Below are 16187 nucleotides of genomic sequence, written 5' to 3'. Positions count from 1 at the left end.
TAATTCAATATTCATAGGGATGACTTGTTTTTTTTATTATTTTATTTATAGTAAAGATTATTTGAACTTTTTCGTTTCGTTTTTCTTTTATTTGGTTTATTTCGTGGCAAAGAAATTATGGGTCCGAATGGTAACCGCGGATTTAGTAGTGCAAAACAAAAAATTTGCTAGTGCGGTACGGTTCAACTGCGGTACATGTGGGACAAATATATTTGCGGGACAAGTGCGGTTATTCTAAAATAAGCGGTACAAAATAATGTTTGATTGGTGAAAAACAATTAACAGTGCGGATTTCATATTATTTTATTAATAACTAGTATAATTATATATTTTAATTTGTTTGTATTAATAAATAAATATTTAATTTTGTATATATCTAATATAAAGTATAATTGTATCATAGATTTTGTACAAAATATATTTAACATAAGTGAACATAATTGTATTAAACATAACATAAATAAATATTTTTAACTCTAATAAAAATTTCTTACAGATTATTTAAACTAATGTTTGGATGTGTTAATCAAGAAATTATATCTTACTTGGATTTGTATATTTTGTCTACTATAATACTATTTGTATGAATAAATTAGTAAATGTTTTGTAAATTTTATTAAATTAAACGTTTTTTACAATACATAATATACTCCACGTGTACTAAGAAAAATAATTATTTTTTTTTATAAATAAATACATAACCTTTTCTTGTAATAAATTTTTGAATTTTAAAAATATAGATTAATAAACATTGAACCAGATTACCACTTTGTATTGATTAATATACAATTCCAAATATAGAAAATGTGTTTGTAATAGATGGGTTGAAATTCTACAAAAAAATGTGACATACATTAAATCATTTATGAAATTTTTTAACAATTGAAAATATAGAATACATTTAGCATATAATCATTATTAAAATATGTGTTGAATATTTACCTTTATTTTGCTGACCATAAATAAAAAACAAAAAAAATAACTTGGTACTGCGGAATTGTCATAATCCGCTGGATAATAGGTAGAGAAGCAAAAAAGTGTGGTCCATAGGTTAATAATATCTCTCTACAAAACCGCAAACTGCTTTTTTTTTTTTTTTTTTTACAAAAACCGCAAATGACAACAGATTTTGTGATTGGTGAATAAAGTGCTTTTCAAAAAAATTAACTTTGAAAACCGCAATTTTAGTGTTACCATTCAAGACCAAAATGTAAAATGGAAACTATCTTTTTTAGGTTTAGACATGTGTATGTGGTCGAAAAAAAAGTATTATGAATCTTAATTAACCCACTAGACCTGGAATTAGTTGGTCTTAATTCCATGACGTTTCACCCCGAATCATCACATAACCAATACAACAACTCTTGTGTAAATATCTCCATTTTCATTTTGTTGACATCTTTACTTACTTCAAGAACCAATAACCAAAAAATTTAAAACATAACTCTATATACTAGCTTGAAATTTCAACTATTATGTAATTGCTAGATAGTGCCAAGGAAAATACACATGAGTTCAAAAACCTATCCTCATGGACAGTATTATGACAAATCACTTTCTTCAGCTTGTTTTGGCAATGAAGTGTATGATTTATGCTGACAACCAAGACATAATTTTCCTTGCGGACTCCTCAAATATGGGGAAGATAATGTCTCTCCAACTGATTTTTCTACATATTTCGACGAAATTCAGCACGACAAGAGAGATTTGTTTTTTTCCCTTTTTCTTAGGTTTCTCGTAATGCATATTTACGTATGTGATAGAATTCAGTTCGCGATCTAGTTTGCCATCGCGAACTACATTCTATCACATATGTAAATAATATTTCTCATCATTGGCTCATTTGAGCAAATCCATTAAAATTGTTGACAACAACAAAATACATTATAAAAATTGAGTTAAAACTGCATTATTCATGGAGCAGATAATTATTAATTCCACTTATACTCTAATTTAGGTGTTTCTGTGCCATGTGTGAAATAGATTCCATCTTCTCTAGCATCCCAATAGTTCTTTTTACCATAATGAACTATGAGACCACCACCTTCATATGCCTCGAACTCTGCATGGAACTTGAAATTAGGCCCTTGCCATAAGTAACAATAAAATAATGTTTTCCCAACACTGTCATGGAAACTAAAATCGTAGGTTTCTCCCGTACGCAAAAAATGGAAGCCTAGATCGTCGCTTGATAAACAATGAATCTTTAAGACGTTGTTTCGACCAAGGGAATTTTTGAAGAATACAGTATTTTTTCTCATTCCATATAAATGCATCACTCAATCCTACGCACAATCCAATAACGAGCATCAAACACGAGAGACGATTCATTGAGTGACTTTTTGAATTGGCCTTCTTTCTATACTTCTTTAAAATTTAGAAGTAATATGTAGATAAGAAAGAGAGACAATGTTATTTTTATACAAGTGTGTTTCTGATATGAATAGGGGATAATTTAGGTATGTTTTGACTGATATGTATATGTTGACCGCTTTGGATTTTGTTTTGACTGACATGAATTTGTTGATAGCTTTTGATTTTGTTTTGACTGATATGAATCTGTTGACAGCTTTTGGCTTTGCAGTTTTGACAACTTTTTTTTTTTTACTTCCTTTGTCGATTTTGCGCATCTGTTTCAAGGACTTTGATAGATTTATTTAAACGTTCGGCTTTGACATTTGTCATATGCACTGAGTCATGACTCTGTTTATGTAAAAGACCTTAATATCCTATTGCGATTGTTCAGTCCCATAGGCCCATTAATAGCATCGTGTACTAAGAATGGTTTTGATATATACCTCTTGTCAGCAATTTTGAAATTGTCTTCGACAGTTAGTAAAGAAACACTGATATGGTCTACTATTTTATTTTTTTGGGTTAAGCAAATTTCATAATTTAAGTGAACATAAACTAGTTTTTATCACGAAAGAAGGTTGGACGGACAAATATTAAAATTGTGTTAAATTGTGTTGTAGTATGTGTAATATTTTGTAGTTCATATACTAAATAATTTATAAGTTAATTTTCCAAGCTATGACTACAAATCGATAGTTCATATACCTTTTAAAACACTTAGTTTCTATAAAAAAAAACGAATATAGGTAGAGTTAATTTGTCCAAAAAAAAAGTAGAGTTAATTTGTTTATTAAATTAATAATTAATGCTAATGACATACTTATATATAGGTTTAAACTTCAGGATTTATTTCATAAGTGTTTCTAAAAATGTACATATAGATAATTACTTTTTGTATGAATGTAAAATTTAATGAATTCAAAAAAAAAAATATTGTTATAATAAATACGGCTATGAGAGTTGATCTATCAGAAAAGAAAACCAGCTAAAACTTTTTAAAAATTAAAAGTGGTAAGAGATATAGTGACTACGGGTACTAAACCAATATCAAAGACCCTCAGCATAGTCGAGCACTACCTGATGAACGAACGGTGCCGAAACGGTTTACGGATTTTTGTGTGGAGAAGTTGAATTATTATGGCACACGGAGTAGGAAATGATGATAATACATAGTCATAGACTCTCTAGGTTTTATTTAATTTGGAACATTAAAAACAAAGATGATATATAAAAACATACTCATCAGTCATCACATATTCCATTCAAGACGAAGGAGCATTCCCGGGATCTTCGCGTAAAACATATTGGAAATCATCTCTTCCCTTTTGTGGATTCCTCTTAAATTCCATGATTTCTTTGAACGTCTCTATGAATTTCTTCATATGCACTCGTTTCCATTCCTAATCACCCAAAAACACGCAAAGTGAACATTCATAAAGACCTAACAAGATTAATTTAAAAAAAAAAAGTTTAAAATCATCAAACCTCGAAATCCCAATCTCCACCAATATCAGGATCATTCTTGTTGATCCATGGATATGTATCCACTGTCATCTTCTCTGAGTTGTCCTACATGTGCCAAAAAAGTCATAATTCATAACCCTCATCAAGAGAGATACTAAAATGTTTTTTAATTTTAAGTTATGGTTAGGAGACCAAATCATTAAATCTTTAAAACTTTACCTTCCTTATAACCTCAACTTTAACTCTTTCATATTCGTTTCCTTCAACCCAATCAAGATTCTCAAGTTCATCATCCGTTAATCCCACTAGTACCTTAAACAATTCACCAAAAATTTCTCAAGATCAATGCACAACAACCCACAAGAGTTAAAGTAGCTGATATGATCCTACAAATCAAACCTTTCCATGAACTTCTCCATTCTCACGGGGTACAATACAGGGATACAATCTCCCTTTAAGCCTAAACCTCTGACTGCAAAAAGAAACAAAACACCCCCAACAGGACCATTAGATCTTAGATCGATACAGAGAGATCGAGACAGAGAGAGAGGTAGGTAGGTACAACTTACAAGCCAGGGAGTATTGCAGAGACGATCTCAGGAGTACGGTTAAGCATGACGTGGTTAACATCAGGCTCTTGAAAGCTGCCATAGACGAAAACATTGTGAAGTTGAGGAGAACTAGAGCTACTCATGTTTTTGTGTGGATCTTCTTCTCTGTTTTTTTTTTTTGTTTTGTTGGTTGGGCAAATGTTAGATAGAGCTTTTGACTTTATAAGGCAAAAAAAAAAAAAAAAACAAGTAACTGGTGAAACACGTGAAATGATTCTGGTGGTACCGCAATTATCATTAAATTTGTTGCTTATATAATTATCCTGTATAACAACATATGTTATGTAATGTATATACAATATACTCACCAGATTTAAGAATAATAATATGAGATTTATTTGTTTGAAGGCCGATTATACTTAAATATTCCTATTTATTTGCATCAATAATTATTTTGCATTTCATAAGATAAAACGAAAAAAAAAAAGTAAAATAAGTAGACAGACCAACTTGACTAGAAAACTTTAAGCAACTTTCTTAGAAAACTTTAAATTATTCCCGAACGCACTCAGCCAAATTGGTACTGATGATCAAACTTTAATTGATTTTAAAAAGGTGGAAGTGGAACCTTTTTAAGGATTTTAGGCCATCTTGAGAACAGTTTGTGTGTTCTAAGCCCATTTAAATCAAAAATAAATTGAACAGTGGCCTTAGAACAATTTTTTTTGGTCTTCAAATTAGAACTGATTCAAGCCCAGTTCTATTAGGACGTGGCAGTACCTGAATTTCAGGTTGAGATTTTTTTGCAAAGAAAGAAAAAATTTTCATTTCTCTTCCTGTTGGAAATCGACTCTAGGTTTTCTTCTTTCTCTGTTCCATCAACGCTCTCTGGGCAAAGCTTCTTCACTCTCCCTCTCAGAGACCAATCGTGATTTTGCATACTCCTCTCATAATCTCAGGTTAGTAATTCAATCTGTAGTCTTAGGAGGAATTAGTCGTGATGAGATTGTAGAATTAGTCGGAATCTAGAATCCAAATTCGAATGGTATTGTTTTAATGTAAAACCAATTCAAAGATGTATGGAATCGGAATTAGGTGATGTATTCGAATGGTATTGTTTTTAAGGTCTTTAATCTCGCTCGCTCTCTCTCTCTCTCTGAAATTTGGCTCAGAAAGAAATCAAAAATCAGAATAATGTATAATAATCGTAAGCCAATGGAGAAGAAGAAGAAGGAAGGCATGGCTTCTAATAATCAAGATATGAGCTTTAAGAATATTATGAAAGATGTTAAATTCTTTGGTAAACGCACACTCTCTCTTCTCGCTATGTGTATTATTGTTGTTAGTGTTTTGTTCACATTCAGCTGGAATTGTTGTTGTTGTTGTTGTTGTTTAAGCCTCTACGCATATGACATGGAAGGATAAGAAAGCATTAGAGAACAAGCAAGTTACTGAACTTGGTGGAAAGAAAGTTTGATTTTTAGTTTACACAAATGTGTGAAACTATTGCTGTTAGTTAGAAACCTGTTTCGATCATTTAGGATACCTTTGATGTTATAATATTCGCAGCCTCAAAAGAAGCAGAGGCTACCTTTGAGTGTAGCGTTAGTACCGATGAAGAAACAGAAAGAGAGAGAAGAGAAGCTAGATGTTGGACCAGGTGATTATTTTTTACATTATGAACTTGTTCTGTTTTGTTCTGGTTTCTCACTTGTTATTTTGGGGTGTGTTTGCAGAATAGGATTCTTGGGAGATTTGGAGGACAGTTTGGGAGTGTAAGTACTAGGAAACCCGTAGAGAAGAAGCGTACACCAGAAGAGAGAGTCTTGATGTTAGGCATTTGCTACATCCCGGTAATTCAATAACTATTGACAGAGATTTCAAGATAAAGAAACACAGAAAGAACGAGAACATGGGAGGAGGTGGTGGTGAGGGAGGCGGCATCAAGTCTAAAGGAAAGAAGAAAAATGGCAAAAAGAAGAATAAAGGAAAGAAGAAAGGAGGCGGTAAAAAAAGAGGCAAACCATCGCGGTAAACTTTGTAACAACCAGTTTTGAACCAAAGATGAGTGCAGTTACAGCTATGGTTTTGATTGTGTGTTATCTTCGATTTTTGTAGAAAAGAACGAGATTGTTAAATTATTTTGCATGCCTAATAGATTGTTTTCTTGATTTCAGCCAAACCACCAAAATGATTTTAATAGTTATTGAAAACAATTTTGGTTCATCATAAATTTTTTAAGTTTTCAATTTAAATATTATTTTTTAAATTTTTTATAATTGTAATATGTTTAAAATTATTATATTATTAAATCTTAAATATATTCTCTCAATAACTAACTTCTTAACAAAATATCTAAGCTAATAATCTTATATTATTTTCATTATATATTTTCTTTATATTTTTACTCTACGAACACCCACTTACAGACTCATGAATACAATAATACAATCGACATGATAACTCAAATCTTACAAATAACACATGACATTACTGTTCTTTTCGTTGACCCTTTACAATACTCTGTTTTATTCAAATCTAGATTTAGAAACAAAGGTGCTATATATAACATACTCATGAACACACAAATCCATCCGATCAAGACGATGGAGTACTCTCATCCGATAGATCTTCCCGTAGGACATGGCTGAAATCATCTCTTCCTTTTCCATTAGGATTCTTCTTCCATTCCATGATTTTCTTAAACGACTCTATGAATTTATTCATGTGTAATCGTTTCCATTCCTAGGAAGTAAAAAAAACAATTATCCAAAACATGCTAAATCGGACCAATGAGTCTTAACAAAATAAAATTTGTGTAAATCATCAAACCTCGAAATCCCATTCTCCACACATATCATGATCATCCTTGTTGATCCACATATATGTCTTCACTGGCAACTTCTCCGAATTGTCCTTGTAAATGCAAAACACAATCATCATAAATTTATAATCTTATCAAGACCACTAAAAATGTTTTAAAATTCATATAATAGTGTTTTAGTTTTTTTTTTAAACTATATATTAAAACATGACAATAACTATACATTCTTCAAACTTACATTTCGTACAACTCCAACTGTCACTCTCTCATACTCACTGCCCTCAACCGCATCTAAATTCTCAAGTTCATCACTTGTTAATCCCATTAGTATCTACACCAACCAATGCACCAAATTTCTCAAAACCCACTTCGATCAACAAACTTAACTTTTATCCCAGTTATACGATTCATAAACACTAATCAAACCTTCCCATGAACTTCTCCTTTCTCAGAGGGAACAATACATGGATACAAACGTCCTTTAAGCCTAAACCTCTGACTGAAAAAAAAAAGAAAAAGAAAAGAAAAAGAAAAGACCCAAAAATTTATATCAAATCTCAGAACTATATACAGAGAGATTACTCAACCGAGAAAGAGAGAAAGGTATACGTACAAGCCAGGGAGTGTTGCGGAGACTATCTCAGGAGTACGGTCAAGCAAGACGTTGAAGACGTCTGGCTCCTGAAAGCCACCATAGACGAACACATTGTGAAGCTGAGGACCAGAGCTACTCATCTTTGTGTTGTGTCTCTTCCACCGTTATTTATGTTTTATATAAGTATGTTCATTTCTCTAATCAGAGTTTTGACTTTTATATAACAACGTCAAAAATGTAAATTAAATTAAACACGATGATGCCTATATTGAACAGTTGGCGGATCCAGCGTAAGAAAGACGTGGCACTGATTCTCTTACGACAGCGTTGTTAGACTTCGACGACTAGTGACACCAGTTAGTGTATGAAACTCCTTCGTGTTCCTTTTGTTTTCTTCTAATTTGTCGGCAATTATTTGGATACACATCTACATAAAGTAGTTTTTTTTCTTCAAATTATTTGGATATGGCCTAATTAAGATAATATATATATATATATATATATATATTCTAAAAGAATCCATTAGATTTTTTTGTTTTTAATAAGTAAGAGATTTTGAATCTACGTCTTTATACTGCTGTATAATTTGAGTCAGGGATCAGAGTATTTAATATATTTTTATTACAATATTTTAGAAAAACAAAAAATTTCATAGCACTATAATTATCATTTCGACGAAATAAAAAGTATTGTAGTCATCGTATATTCTTATTTTATTCAATCTAAAGAATAAACTTCAGAAATTCACGTATATCAACATCGTAAAACTATATTTGAACAGATTTAAGCTGAAGAAGTTTCTACAATCCCCGCTGGCTACAACAATGTATTGTGAATCAATGATGAGAAAACCATTTTTTAGAGTGGTCTTGGTTGGTTTTACCATTTTTTGAATGATTTGTAAATTTTACCACTTTGTAAGTCACAAAAATTCGATTTAACATGCAATTTATTTATTATGTTTGGGTTTAGTCGGTTCTATTTGTTTTTAGGGATTAATATTTAGTATTAAATACATATTGTATTAAAAAAAATTGAAAATACGTATTTTTTCTCTTCTCAAAAGTGGTAAAAACCGCTTACTTCTTTGAACAGAAGCGGATTGTCGGGACACACGGGTCCTGGTACTATCATAGGTGCCCTCTTGCCCCCCCCCCCCCCCCCCCCCCCCCTCCCCCCGCCCCCGACCTCAGTTTTCCTGTGCCCTAACTACTGAGCCTTATTGCTTTAATTCACAAATTATTAAAAAATGGTATATCCAAAAGATTTTTTTTTTTTTGTTGGCATTTTTAACAAAAATCCCATGTATGGTAGAAACTAGTCACTTCCAAAGGAATGCACCACTTGACCGGCAGAAGCGAAACAAATTTCAATCTAAATTTAGCTATGCTTCGTATACGTAGAAACTACTATTGAGAATGGTCAAAAAAATATATTTCCATTAAACTGAAGAAAGATGAAAGCAACATGTATATTACGAAAAATTTAAAATGGGTAACATGAACGCAGCATAGGGTACGTGGGCGAAACCCATAACAAAGAGATACAATCATCTATGATAATTTACTTCTTGGTTAATTTATTAAATTTTGAATAATTCGATAGCACTCCAAAATGATATGTGGTTGATCTAAACAGGTGTTTGATGGAACAGAGTCGTGTCTGGTAAAAAATCTAGACTTCACTCCGTCTACATGCCTTCGTATTATGTGTCGTCGTTATCAAGTTCTTACGTTCGTAATCAAACAAAAAAAGATTACGACTATTAATTTATTTATATGGCTTTGGATGTCTTCTCGGTAAACTCTATTTACACGAATGTGGATCACTTGTTTTAGCGATACCATTAAACTCCCAAAGTTCATCTTATACTCTTGGTTAATGTGGTATATATATTGAAAGCTCTTACTAATAAACTTTTTGAGAATGAAGAAAGTAAATAATATTTTGAAAATCGAAAATGTTAAAAGATACTTTCGTTGGGAATATATATTTTGAAAGCCTAAAAAAGACTAAAACATAAAGAATGTCACAACAAATGTTGGTCCAAGTTGGTACCGATATAGTCTACAATGTCACGGGCGGCAAATCTCTCAAGAAAGCGATCGAGGTCTTGATCCCGAGTTTTGCAATGAGGAACACTTATTACATTTTGATCTACACCGCAATTCAACTAGGCTTGTCTCAAATACCTAATACGTGATGGATGCGTTAGGGACAGGGCCGGCGATGAGCAAGTGCAACAAGTGCATTTGCACAGGAACAAAAAATTTAAGGTCCAATTTTTAGAAGTTTACATTATATAAATAATTAATTTTGATGAAATTATATACTAAAAAGCCTCAAGGTTATATTTTAAAGTTTTATTTTAAGGCCTAAAATTAATAAACATTTAAATATGCCCAAATAAAAGTAATGCAAGATGAGTTTTTTTTTCCATTTAACCCATCTTTATTTAATTTATAGTTATATTTTGAATTATTTAAATTTCTAAAAAATTATGAATTGAGACAATTTTAGTAAAATAAGATTAGACTTTCAGATGTTATAAATTTTATGGAGTTGAATTTGTAATATTTAGAAACATTATTGACAATAGATTACGAATACTATAAACAAATTGGCTTATACATATGACATAAATAAATTCAAATTTATGAATAATAATATCAATTATCAGATTTTAATAGCCTATAAACTAGAGAATTTTTAGAAATACCCTTTTTGATAGATTCCACTCAATTTGATATAGTTAATTGTGATGGATATTTTCTATTAACCAACTACTGTTTGGATTTTTCAAAGCCACATTTCATATACTTGCCAATTTGATATACTATATACTATTTGATGGAAAATTATAATAATGACAAATAGATATCATAAGCTTAAACGAATTTGATCTTAGTGCAGTGGCAGGAGGTAAGTTCATTTGTAGAAGGCACCATCACACCAGAGATCGAGTTTTGCTTCCTACGAATGTAAGAATTTGGCTAATGGGCCGGCCAGTTATGGCCCAATGGTTGACAAAAAACAAAAGCTTAAACGAATTGAGATTAGGAATTACATGAGATTTTCGCAAAGTATATATTATTTCCTTTTTTGTAATCAAATCCCTCAACAACTAATTACGCAATGTCAATAGAAAGATATGGAAATCGAAATATATCTCAATAATGAAGAGAGCGTGACAAAAAAAAGTAAATGGCTAATTACGCAAAGTCATTTAGAAATACTCTTTTCAAAAATACCTTATTTTTGGCCATTTTCATTTTTGCAATCTTTTAATTTTTAATGACCATTTTACTCTTATATAAATATTTTAATCAATAAGACAATATATAATTTTTTTCTGCCAAAAAAATTTTCGACAATTTTTTCCTTCCACCAAAATTTTTTTGAAAATATTTCCCGCCAAATAATTTTTTGTCAAAGTACAAAAAAAACTTCTTACCAAAAAAAAATTAGAAGGTTTTTATAAGGTTTTTGTAAGGTTTTAAACGATTTTAAAATATTTATAAGATATTTATAAAGTTTTATAAGTAGAAACCTTATAAAAAGCCTTATAAAAAATCTTATAAAAACCCTATAAAAACCTTATAGAAAAACTTTTATTATAAATTTTTTATAAGATTTTTAGAAGCATTTACAAGGTTTTTATAAGGTATATATTTCAAAATTTTTGGCGGAAAAATCTAATTTAGTAATTTTGGCGGGAATTGTTTTCATTTTTTTGCCGGAATTTTTTTGATTTTGGCGGTAAAAAATAACTTTTGGCGGGATATTTTTTTTCATTTTTTGGCATAATTTTTTAATTTTGGTAACTATAAATTCTTTCTCTCAATAAAAAAATGTAATTTTGTCGTTTTGTACATAAAGAAGGGTTGTTTTGAAAATGGTCAACATGGAGAGTTGTAACATCCTGTTTTTCTAATTTTAGAAATTGGCCGGTTTGATTTAAGTTCTTCCTGTTTAGAGTCTGTTTTGAGAAATCCTAAGAGAGTGTTTATAAGCTCTGGATGCCGCCTTCCTTTTTTTGTGAATTTTCGACACTTAGAAAGAAGACGAAAGAGAGCCTTGGTCGATTTGGTGTGAAGGAGAAGGAGAAAGAGATCAACAAGCTTTATCTTAGAAAGAAGGAGAAGGAGCAGAATCGTTAGGATTTGGGAGAAGGAGGGCCGACTGCTCAAATCGTTTCGAAAGGTATTGATTTTTGATAGGATAGTAGCTAAGAGATATTCGTACACTCTCCATTTTATAGAAGTGAATTTGAATTAATATTCTAGGAGATATCGACAGTCTCGTGGGGTGTTTCTTCTCAGTCGTGGATTGAGACCAGCGGGTGTTTCGGGAGGGATTTGATAGTTAACAGTTGGTTTCTGTCCAGTTTTGCTATAAAATCGTTTTTGGTTGTGTGGTTTGTTGTAGGGCGTTTCTCGGCTGTTGTAGACGTTAGGAGAGTCTCAACTGGTTGTATTTGTTGTTATAATCAGGTTGATAAGGTGAGTGCGTGACCATGAGCTTATCTGAGCGATTGAGTTGTATGACTTGTTTTGTGTGATGATGTGTAGGTGTGGTGAATATATTATCAGATCTTCTGTTTAATGGCTGGTTTGTTATGTTTTATTTGTGGTTTTACTCTTGATTTGCTTGTGTGTATAGCTCGTAGATGGGAGGATCGTCTCACTGGGTATTTTTGGTAATACTTACGCATCTCATTGTGTTTGTGGTGCAGGTAATGCATGTGAAGCGTGGAATCATGACGATGATGAGGAGTATGATCTAAGGTCTCGGTTGTTGTGATGTGTTTATGTTATTTTGTTGTTGGAACATTGTTAGAAGTATGCTAGGTTGCTGGTTTATATTGGTTATGATTGGTATTGTATTTATATTAAATTGAAGTTGGTTTGGTTTGTCTTACGTTGGGCATGTTGATTTGTTGTTGGTTTATTGTTTAGGTTGTAATAAAATATTATAGGGTATTTAATTATATTATTATATAAAAGAAAAAAATGGGTCGGGTTGTTTCAAGAGTATTTTTAAAAAGGAGCATAGAAAAAGAGATATTTTTTAGAATGCCCAGTATATCTATCTATATTAATCTTCTACTAAAAAGTTTTTATACATTAATTTTTAAGTCAGAAGAGAGAACCTAAAGGAAACCACACCTTGGTGAGTCAAACGCTGTGACACCACAGTTTCAGAGACTTGCCGAGAGGTTTAAAAGAATTGATTTGGCCACCTATGTCACCAAAGTGCAATTATCTGTTCGGTCAAGGATCCCGAGAGCACTCCACAGTTAAGCGTGCTTATGATGGAGTAGTCTCAGGATGAGTGACCTTCCAGGAAGTGACTGTCGGAACTGTGCGAGTGAGGACAAAACACAGGGAAAAATCATGTGGTAATTTGTAGGGACGGTAACAAGTCTTTAAAGCCTTCTGGACGTAGCAAACCGGCCGTCAGATATGGATGGGCTCACGGACCTAGTGAGAGGACGTGAGGCCCATTAAGGAAAGTGGGCCCATGGACTGGGATTGGACATGGGCCCACTAAGAGGTGGCGGTCGGGGCGTTTCAAGTGGTATCAGAACCAAACCCAGACGAGTGTGGAGTCGAGTGGGCTTACACCGTCGGGGGTGACGGTCTTGGTGCGCAACGCGGACATTGGGATCTATTAGTGGGGGTGAATTGTGACACCCCGGTTTCAGAGACTTGCAGAGAGGTTTAAAAGAATTGATTTGACCATCTATGTCACCAAAGTACACTTATCTTTTCGGTCAAACGTCCTGAGAGAACTCCACAGTTAAGCGTGCTTATGCTGGAGTAGTCTCAGGATGGGTGACCTTCCGCGAAGTGACTGTCGAAACTGTGCGAGTGAGGACAAAACACAAGGAAAGATCATGTGGTGATTTGTAGGGACGGTAACAAGTCTTTATAGCCTTCCGGACGTAGCAAATCGGCCGTCGGATATGGATGGGCTCACGGGCCTAGTGAGAGGACGTGAGGCCCATTAAGGAAAGTGGGCCCATGGAATGGGATTGGACATGGGGCCCACTAAGAGGTGGCATGGAGTCCTAGAACATCCTCTTCGAGCCTACTGTGTGATTCCACGGTGAGTTATGTTTAAATTGCTTGCTTAGCCTTCTGTTCATGGTAGTGTAGATGGTTAGAGAGGATGATGTTGCTGGTCATGGTCGTGGACGCGAACGTGGTCGTGGAAGCGGACATGGTCGTGGTAGGGGCAGAGCCCCAGCAGTTAGTGACACTGTGGACCAGAGTGTGACAGCTGAGGGTGTTGGCGAGTCGCAGGGCCTTCAGGAGGGATCCATGAGTGTGGCCGGTGGGGACGGTGTTGGTCCTTGAGTGGCCGGTGGTGATAGGGTTCCGGGTGTGGGAGTCCCAACGGGTGGAGTCCTTGGAGGAGTGGATCTTGCGGGCTTGTTAGCACAGTTGTTGGAGCGGTTGCCGGCAGTGGCACCGGCTCAGGCTCAGGTAGTGCTACCAGTGGTGGTGGAGGAGCGGCAGCCAGTGGCTGCAGATGTGGGAGCGCATGGTCGTTCGAGATTCGAGGACGAATCTATGTTTTTGGGGGGAGAATTGTAACATTTGCGAACCGGATTCCCGGTTTAAGGGATACATCGGTCGATGCAAGGTCGGTTTTGTGCGGACATGTTTAAGTTAAATGCTGCATTTTGGGTTAGAGAAAAACTCTTAACTCGAGTTTTTTGTCTCATTCGACGCGTTCGGCCGTTTTTGAGAGAAAAGAAAGGGAGAAAAGAGTTCTTGAGTGTTCTTGAGGTTCTTGGGAGATTGGAAGCTGTTCCTGTAGAGATCTATAGCTGGGGTCGTTGTAGGAGCTTCCTAGGAGCGTTGTTTTGCTTGTTTAAGGTTCAGAATCTTCTTTGCAAAGGTAAGTGCATGACCATGGCTTATCTAAGATGGATAATTCTATGATCTGCTTGTTTATGTGTTGTTTGGCTTGTTAGAATGTTATTTGGGACGTTAGGAAGCTTTCTTGTGGCTTGGGATCGAGTTTTGTGGTTGTAGGAACGAAGATCCGGCGAAAAGGTTTGGGAAAAACGATGCTCGACATGTGCATCGGTCGATGCAAATGCGAGGACGGCGCGTTAAACCTAGGGTTTTCGTGCTATATCGAGCATGCGTCGGTCGATGCAATGTGCGTGTCGGTCGTTGCAAATGTATCTTGCATCGGTGGATGCAAGCTTGTGTCGGTCGATGCAACCCCAGTTGGTGTCGGTCGATGTACAGTCCTGGTTTGTTATTATTGGTTGTTGATTGTTGGTTGATGGTTAGAGATGTCTCTATTGCTTGTGTGTATAGCCCAGTAGATGAGAGGATTGCCTTACTAAGTGTTTATAAAATACTCATGCATCTCAATTTGTGTTTGTGGTGCAGGTAAAGGCAAAGTGTGATCGTGGAATCAAGGCAATGAAGAGGAGGATGTTTTAGGAACTCGATTGGTTGTTGTCTGGCATTGCTAGGTTGCTAGAGTTGAGTCATTAGAACATTTCTAGGTTGCTGGTTCTATGTTTCCTACTCTTTGGTTATTGGATATTTGTTATGTTTTACATATTGGTTATTTATTGGATATTTATTAGTTATTGTATGGTTTATTTTCCGCTGATTGGTTTGGTTGTGGTTAGGCCTAGGCAAATACCCGGATCCGAACGCGATCTGAAAATCCGATCCGAATATGTATCCGAAATTGTAAAATATCCGAACAGCTTCTAAATCTCTAAATCCGAAAACCCGAACCCGAACCCGATCCGAACCGAAATCCGAACGGGTATCCGAATATACCCACAATATTAATATATAATAGTAATATATTTGTAATATTCATAATTTAATAATATAACGGGCTGTTATTGGAGAGGTGTTTTCTAAATCTATATGAAATTGTAAATTATAAAAATCAAAATACATGGATTTGTAAATAACATGTTTTATCCTTGGATTTGAATCCTTCTATTTTACACTTTCAAATCCATTCAAATCCATTTAAAACATAATGTGGATTTTGAAATCCAAAAACAAATCATTAAATGAATAACATGGGATTTTAACAAGAATTTGTAAATCATAAAACCAATAACACATCATTTTGATAAGTATTTTAAAATCAATGATTGAGTAACACATGACTTTTGTCTGGATTTCCAAATCAGTTAAAATCATAGAACCAATAACCCCCTCTAAGTGTTCAAAATATTCAGATTTTTAGATATTTTAGATAATTTGAAGTATTTAAACTGTTTATTAGTAAATTTGGGTAAACAATACTCTAAATTTTCAGATATCTTGCATATTATTGAATAATTTAGACTAAATTAGATATTAGAATTTTGAGTTTTGTGAACTTCGGGTAATCCGAATCC

General features: G+C 33.8%; 3 protein-coding genes and 1 pseudogene across 3 annotated transcripts; 1 reads left to right on the top strand and 3 right to left on the bottom strand.

Annotated features, from left to right (window-relative positions):
- Window positions 1–1815: 1815 nt before the first annotated feature.
- Window positions 1816–2410, bottom strand: LOC104728373 (S-protein homolog 9 pseudogene; annotated as a pseudogene).
- Window positions 2411–3466: 1056 nt separating this feature from the next.
- Window positions 3467–4709, bottom strand: LOC104728372 (AIG2-like protein B). The gene is made up of 5 exons (XM_087470874.1): window positions 4389–4709; window positions 4219–4291; window positions 4039–4131; window positions 3841–3924; window positions 3467–3755 (listed from the first exon to the last, which is right to left on the bottom strand). The coding sequence occupies exons 1-5, from the start codon at window positions 4511–4513 to the stop codon at window positions 3618–3620; spliced, it is 513 nt and encodes a 170-aa protein (XP_087327000.1). The 5' UTR covers window positions 4514–4709; the 3' UTR covers window positions 3467–3617.
- Window positions 4710–5335: 626 nt separating this feature from the next.
- On the top strand, window positions 5336–6244 carry LOC104724322 (uncharacterized). Its single transcript, XM_087470958.1, has 4 exons — window positions 5336–5670; window positions 5768–5841; window positions 5940–6030; window positions 6107–6244. The coding sequence occupies exons 1-4, from the start codon at window positions 5469–5471 to the stop codon at window positions 6109–6111; spliced, it is 372 nt and encodes a 123-aa protein (XP_087327084.1). The 5' UTR covers window positions 5336–5468; the 3' UTR covers window positions 6112–6244.
- A 482-nt stretch (window positions 6245–6726) lies between these two features.
- LOC104724321 (AIG2-like protein A) lies at window positions 6727–8028 on the bottom strand. Its single transcript, XM_010442782.3, has 5 exons — window positions 7808–8028; window positions 7621–7693; window positions 7433–7525; window positions 7203–7286; window positions 6727–7115 (listed from the first exon to the last, which is right to left on the bottom strand). Exons 1-5 carry the CDS (start codon window positions 7927–7929, stop codon window positions 6969–6971), a joined length of 519 nt encoding a protein of 172 aa, XP_010441084.2. The 5' UTR covers window positions 7930–8028; the 3' UTR covers window positions 6727–6968.
- Window positions 8029–16187: the final 8159 nt, after the last annotated feature.

Source organism: Camelina sativa, chromosome 11, assembly GCF_030686135.1.
Source record: "Camelina sativa cultivar CO46 ecotype springtype chromosome 11, ASM3068613v1".
Lineage (NCBI taxonomy): Eukaryota > Viridiplantae > Streptophyta > Magnoliopsida > Brassicales > Brassicaceae > Camelina > Camelina sativa.
Note: the sequence above shows the minus strand (reverse complement) of the source record. Positions and strands in the feature narration are given on the sequence as shown.

What these genes read in the sequence shown, in the direction of transcription:
- LOC104728372 (XM_087470874.1), bottom strand. Translation starts at nt 4,513, where the DNA reads ATGAGTAGCTCTAGTTCTCCTCAACTTCACAATGTTTTCGTCTATGGC. An exon ending in ATGGAGAAGTTCATGGAAAG is followed by an intron (nt 4,132 to 4,218) that starts GTTTGATTTGTA and finishes GAATTGTTTAAG; the next exon opens with GTACTAGTGGGATTAACGGA. An exon ending in GTGGAGATTGGGATTTCGAG is followed by an intron (nt 3,756 to 3,840) that starts GTTTGATGATTT and finishes TTGGGTGATTAG; the next exon opens with GAATGGAAACGAGTGCATAT.
- LOC104724322 (XM_087470958.1), top strand. Translation starts at nt 5,469, where the DNA reads ATGTATTCGAATGGTATTGTTTTTAAGGTCTTTAATCTCGCTCGCTCT. An exon ending in GAAAGATGTTAAATTCTTTG is followed by an intron (nt 5,671 to 5,767) that starts GTAAACGCACAC and finishes TTGTTGTTTAAG; the next exon opens with CCTCTACGCATATGACATGG. An exon ending in CTGAACTTGGTGGAAAGAAA is followed by an intron (nt 5,842 to 5,939) that starts GTTTGATTTTTA and finishes TAATATTCGCAG; the next exon opens with CCTCAAAAGAAGCAGAGGCT.
- LOC104724321 (XM_010442782.3), bottom strand. Translation starts at nt 7,929, where the DNA reads ATGAGTAGCTCTGGTCCTCAGCTTCACAATGTGTTCGTCTATGGTGGC. An exon ending in TCCGCAACACTCCCTGGCTT is followed by an intron (nt 7,694 to 7,807) that starts GTACGTATACCT and finishes TTTTTTTTTCAG; the next exon opens with TCAGAGGTTTAGGCTTAAAG. An exon ending in CAGTTGGAGTTGTACGAAAT is followed by an intron (nt 7,287 to 7,432) that starts GTAAGTTTGAAG and finishes TGCATTTACAAG; the next exon opens with GACAATTCGGAGAAGTTGCC.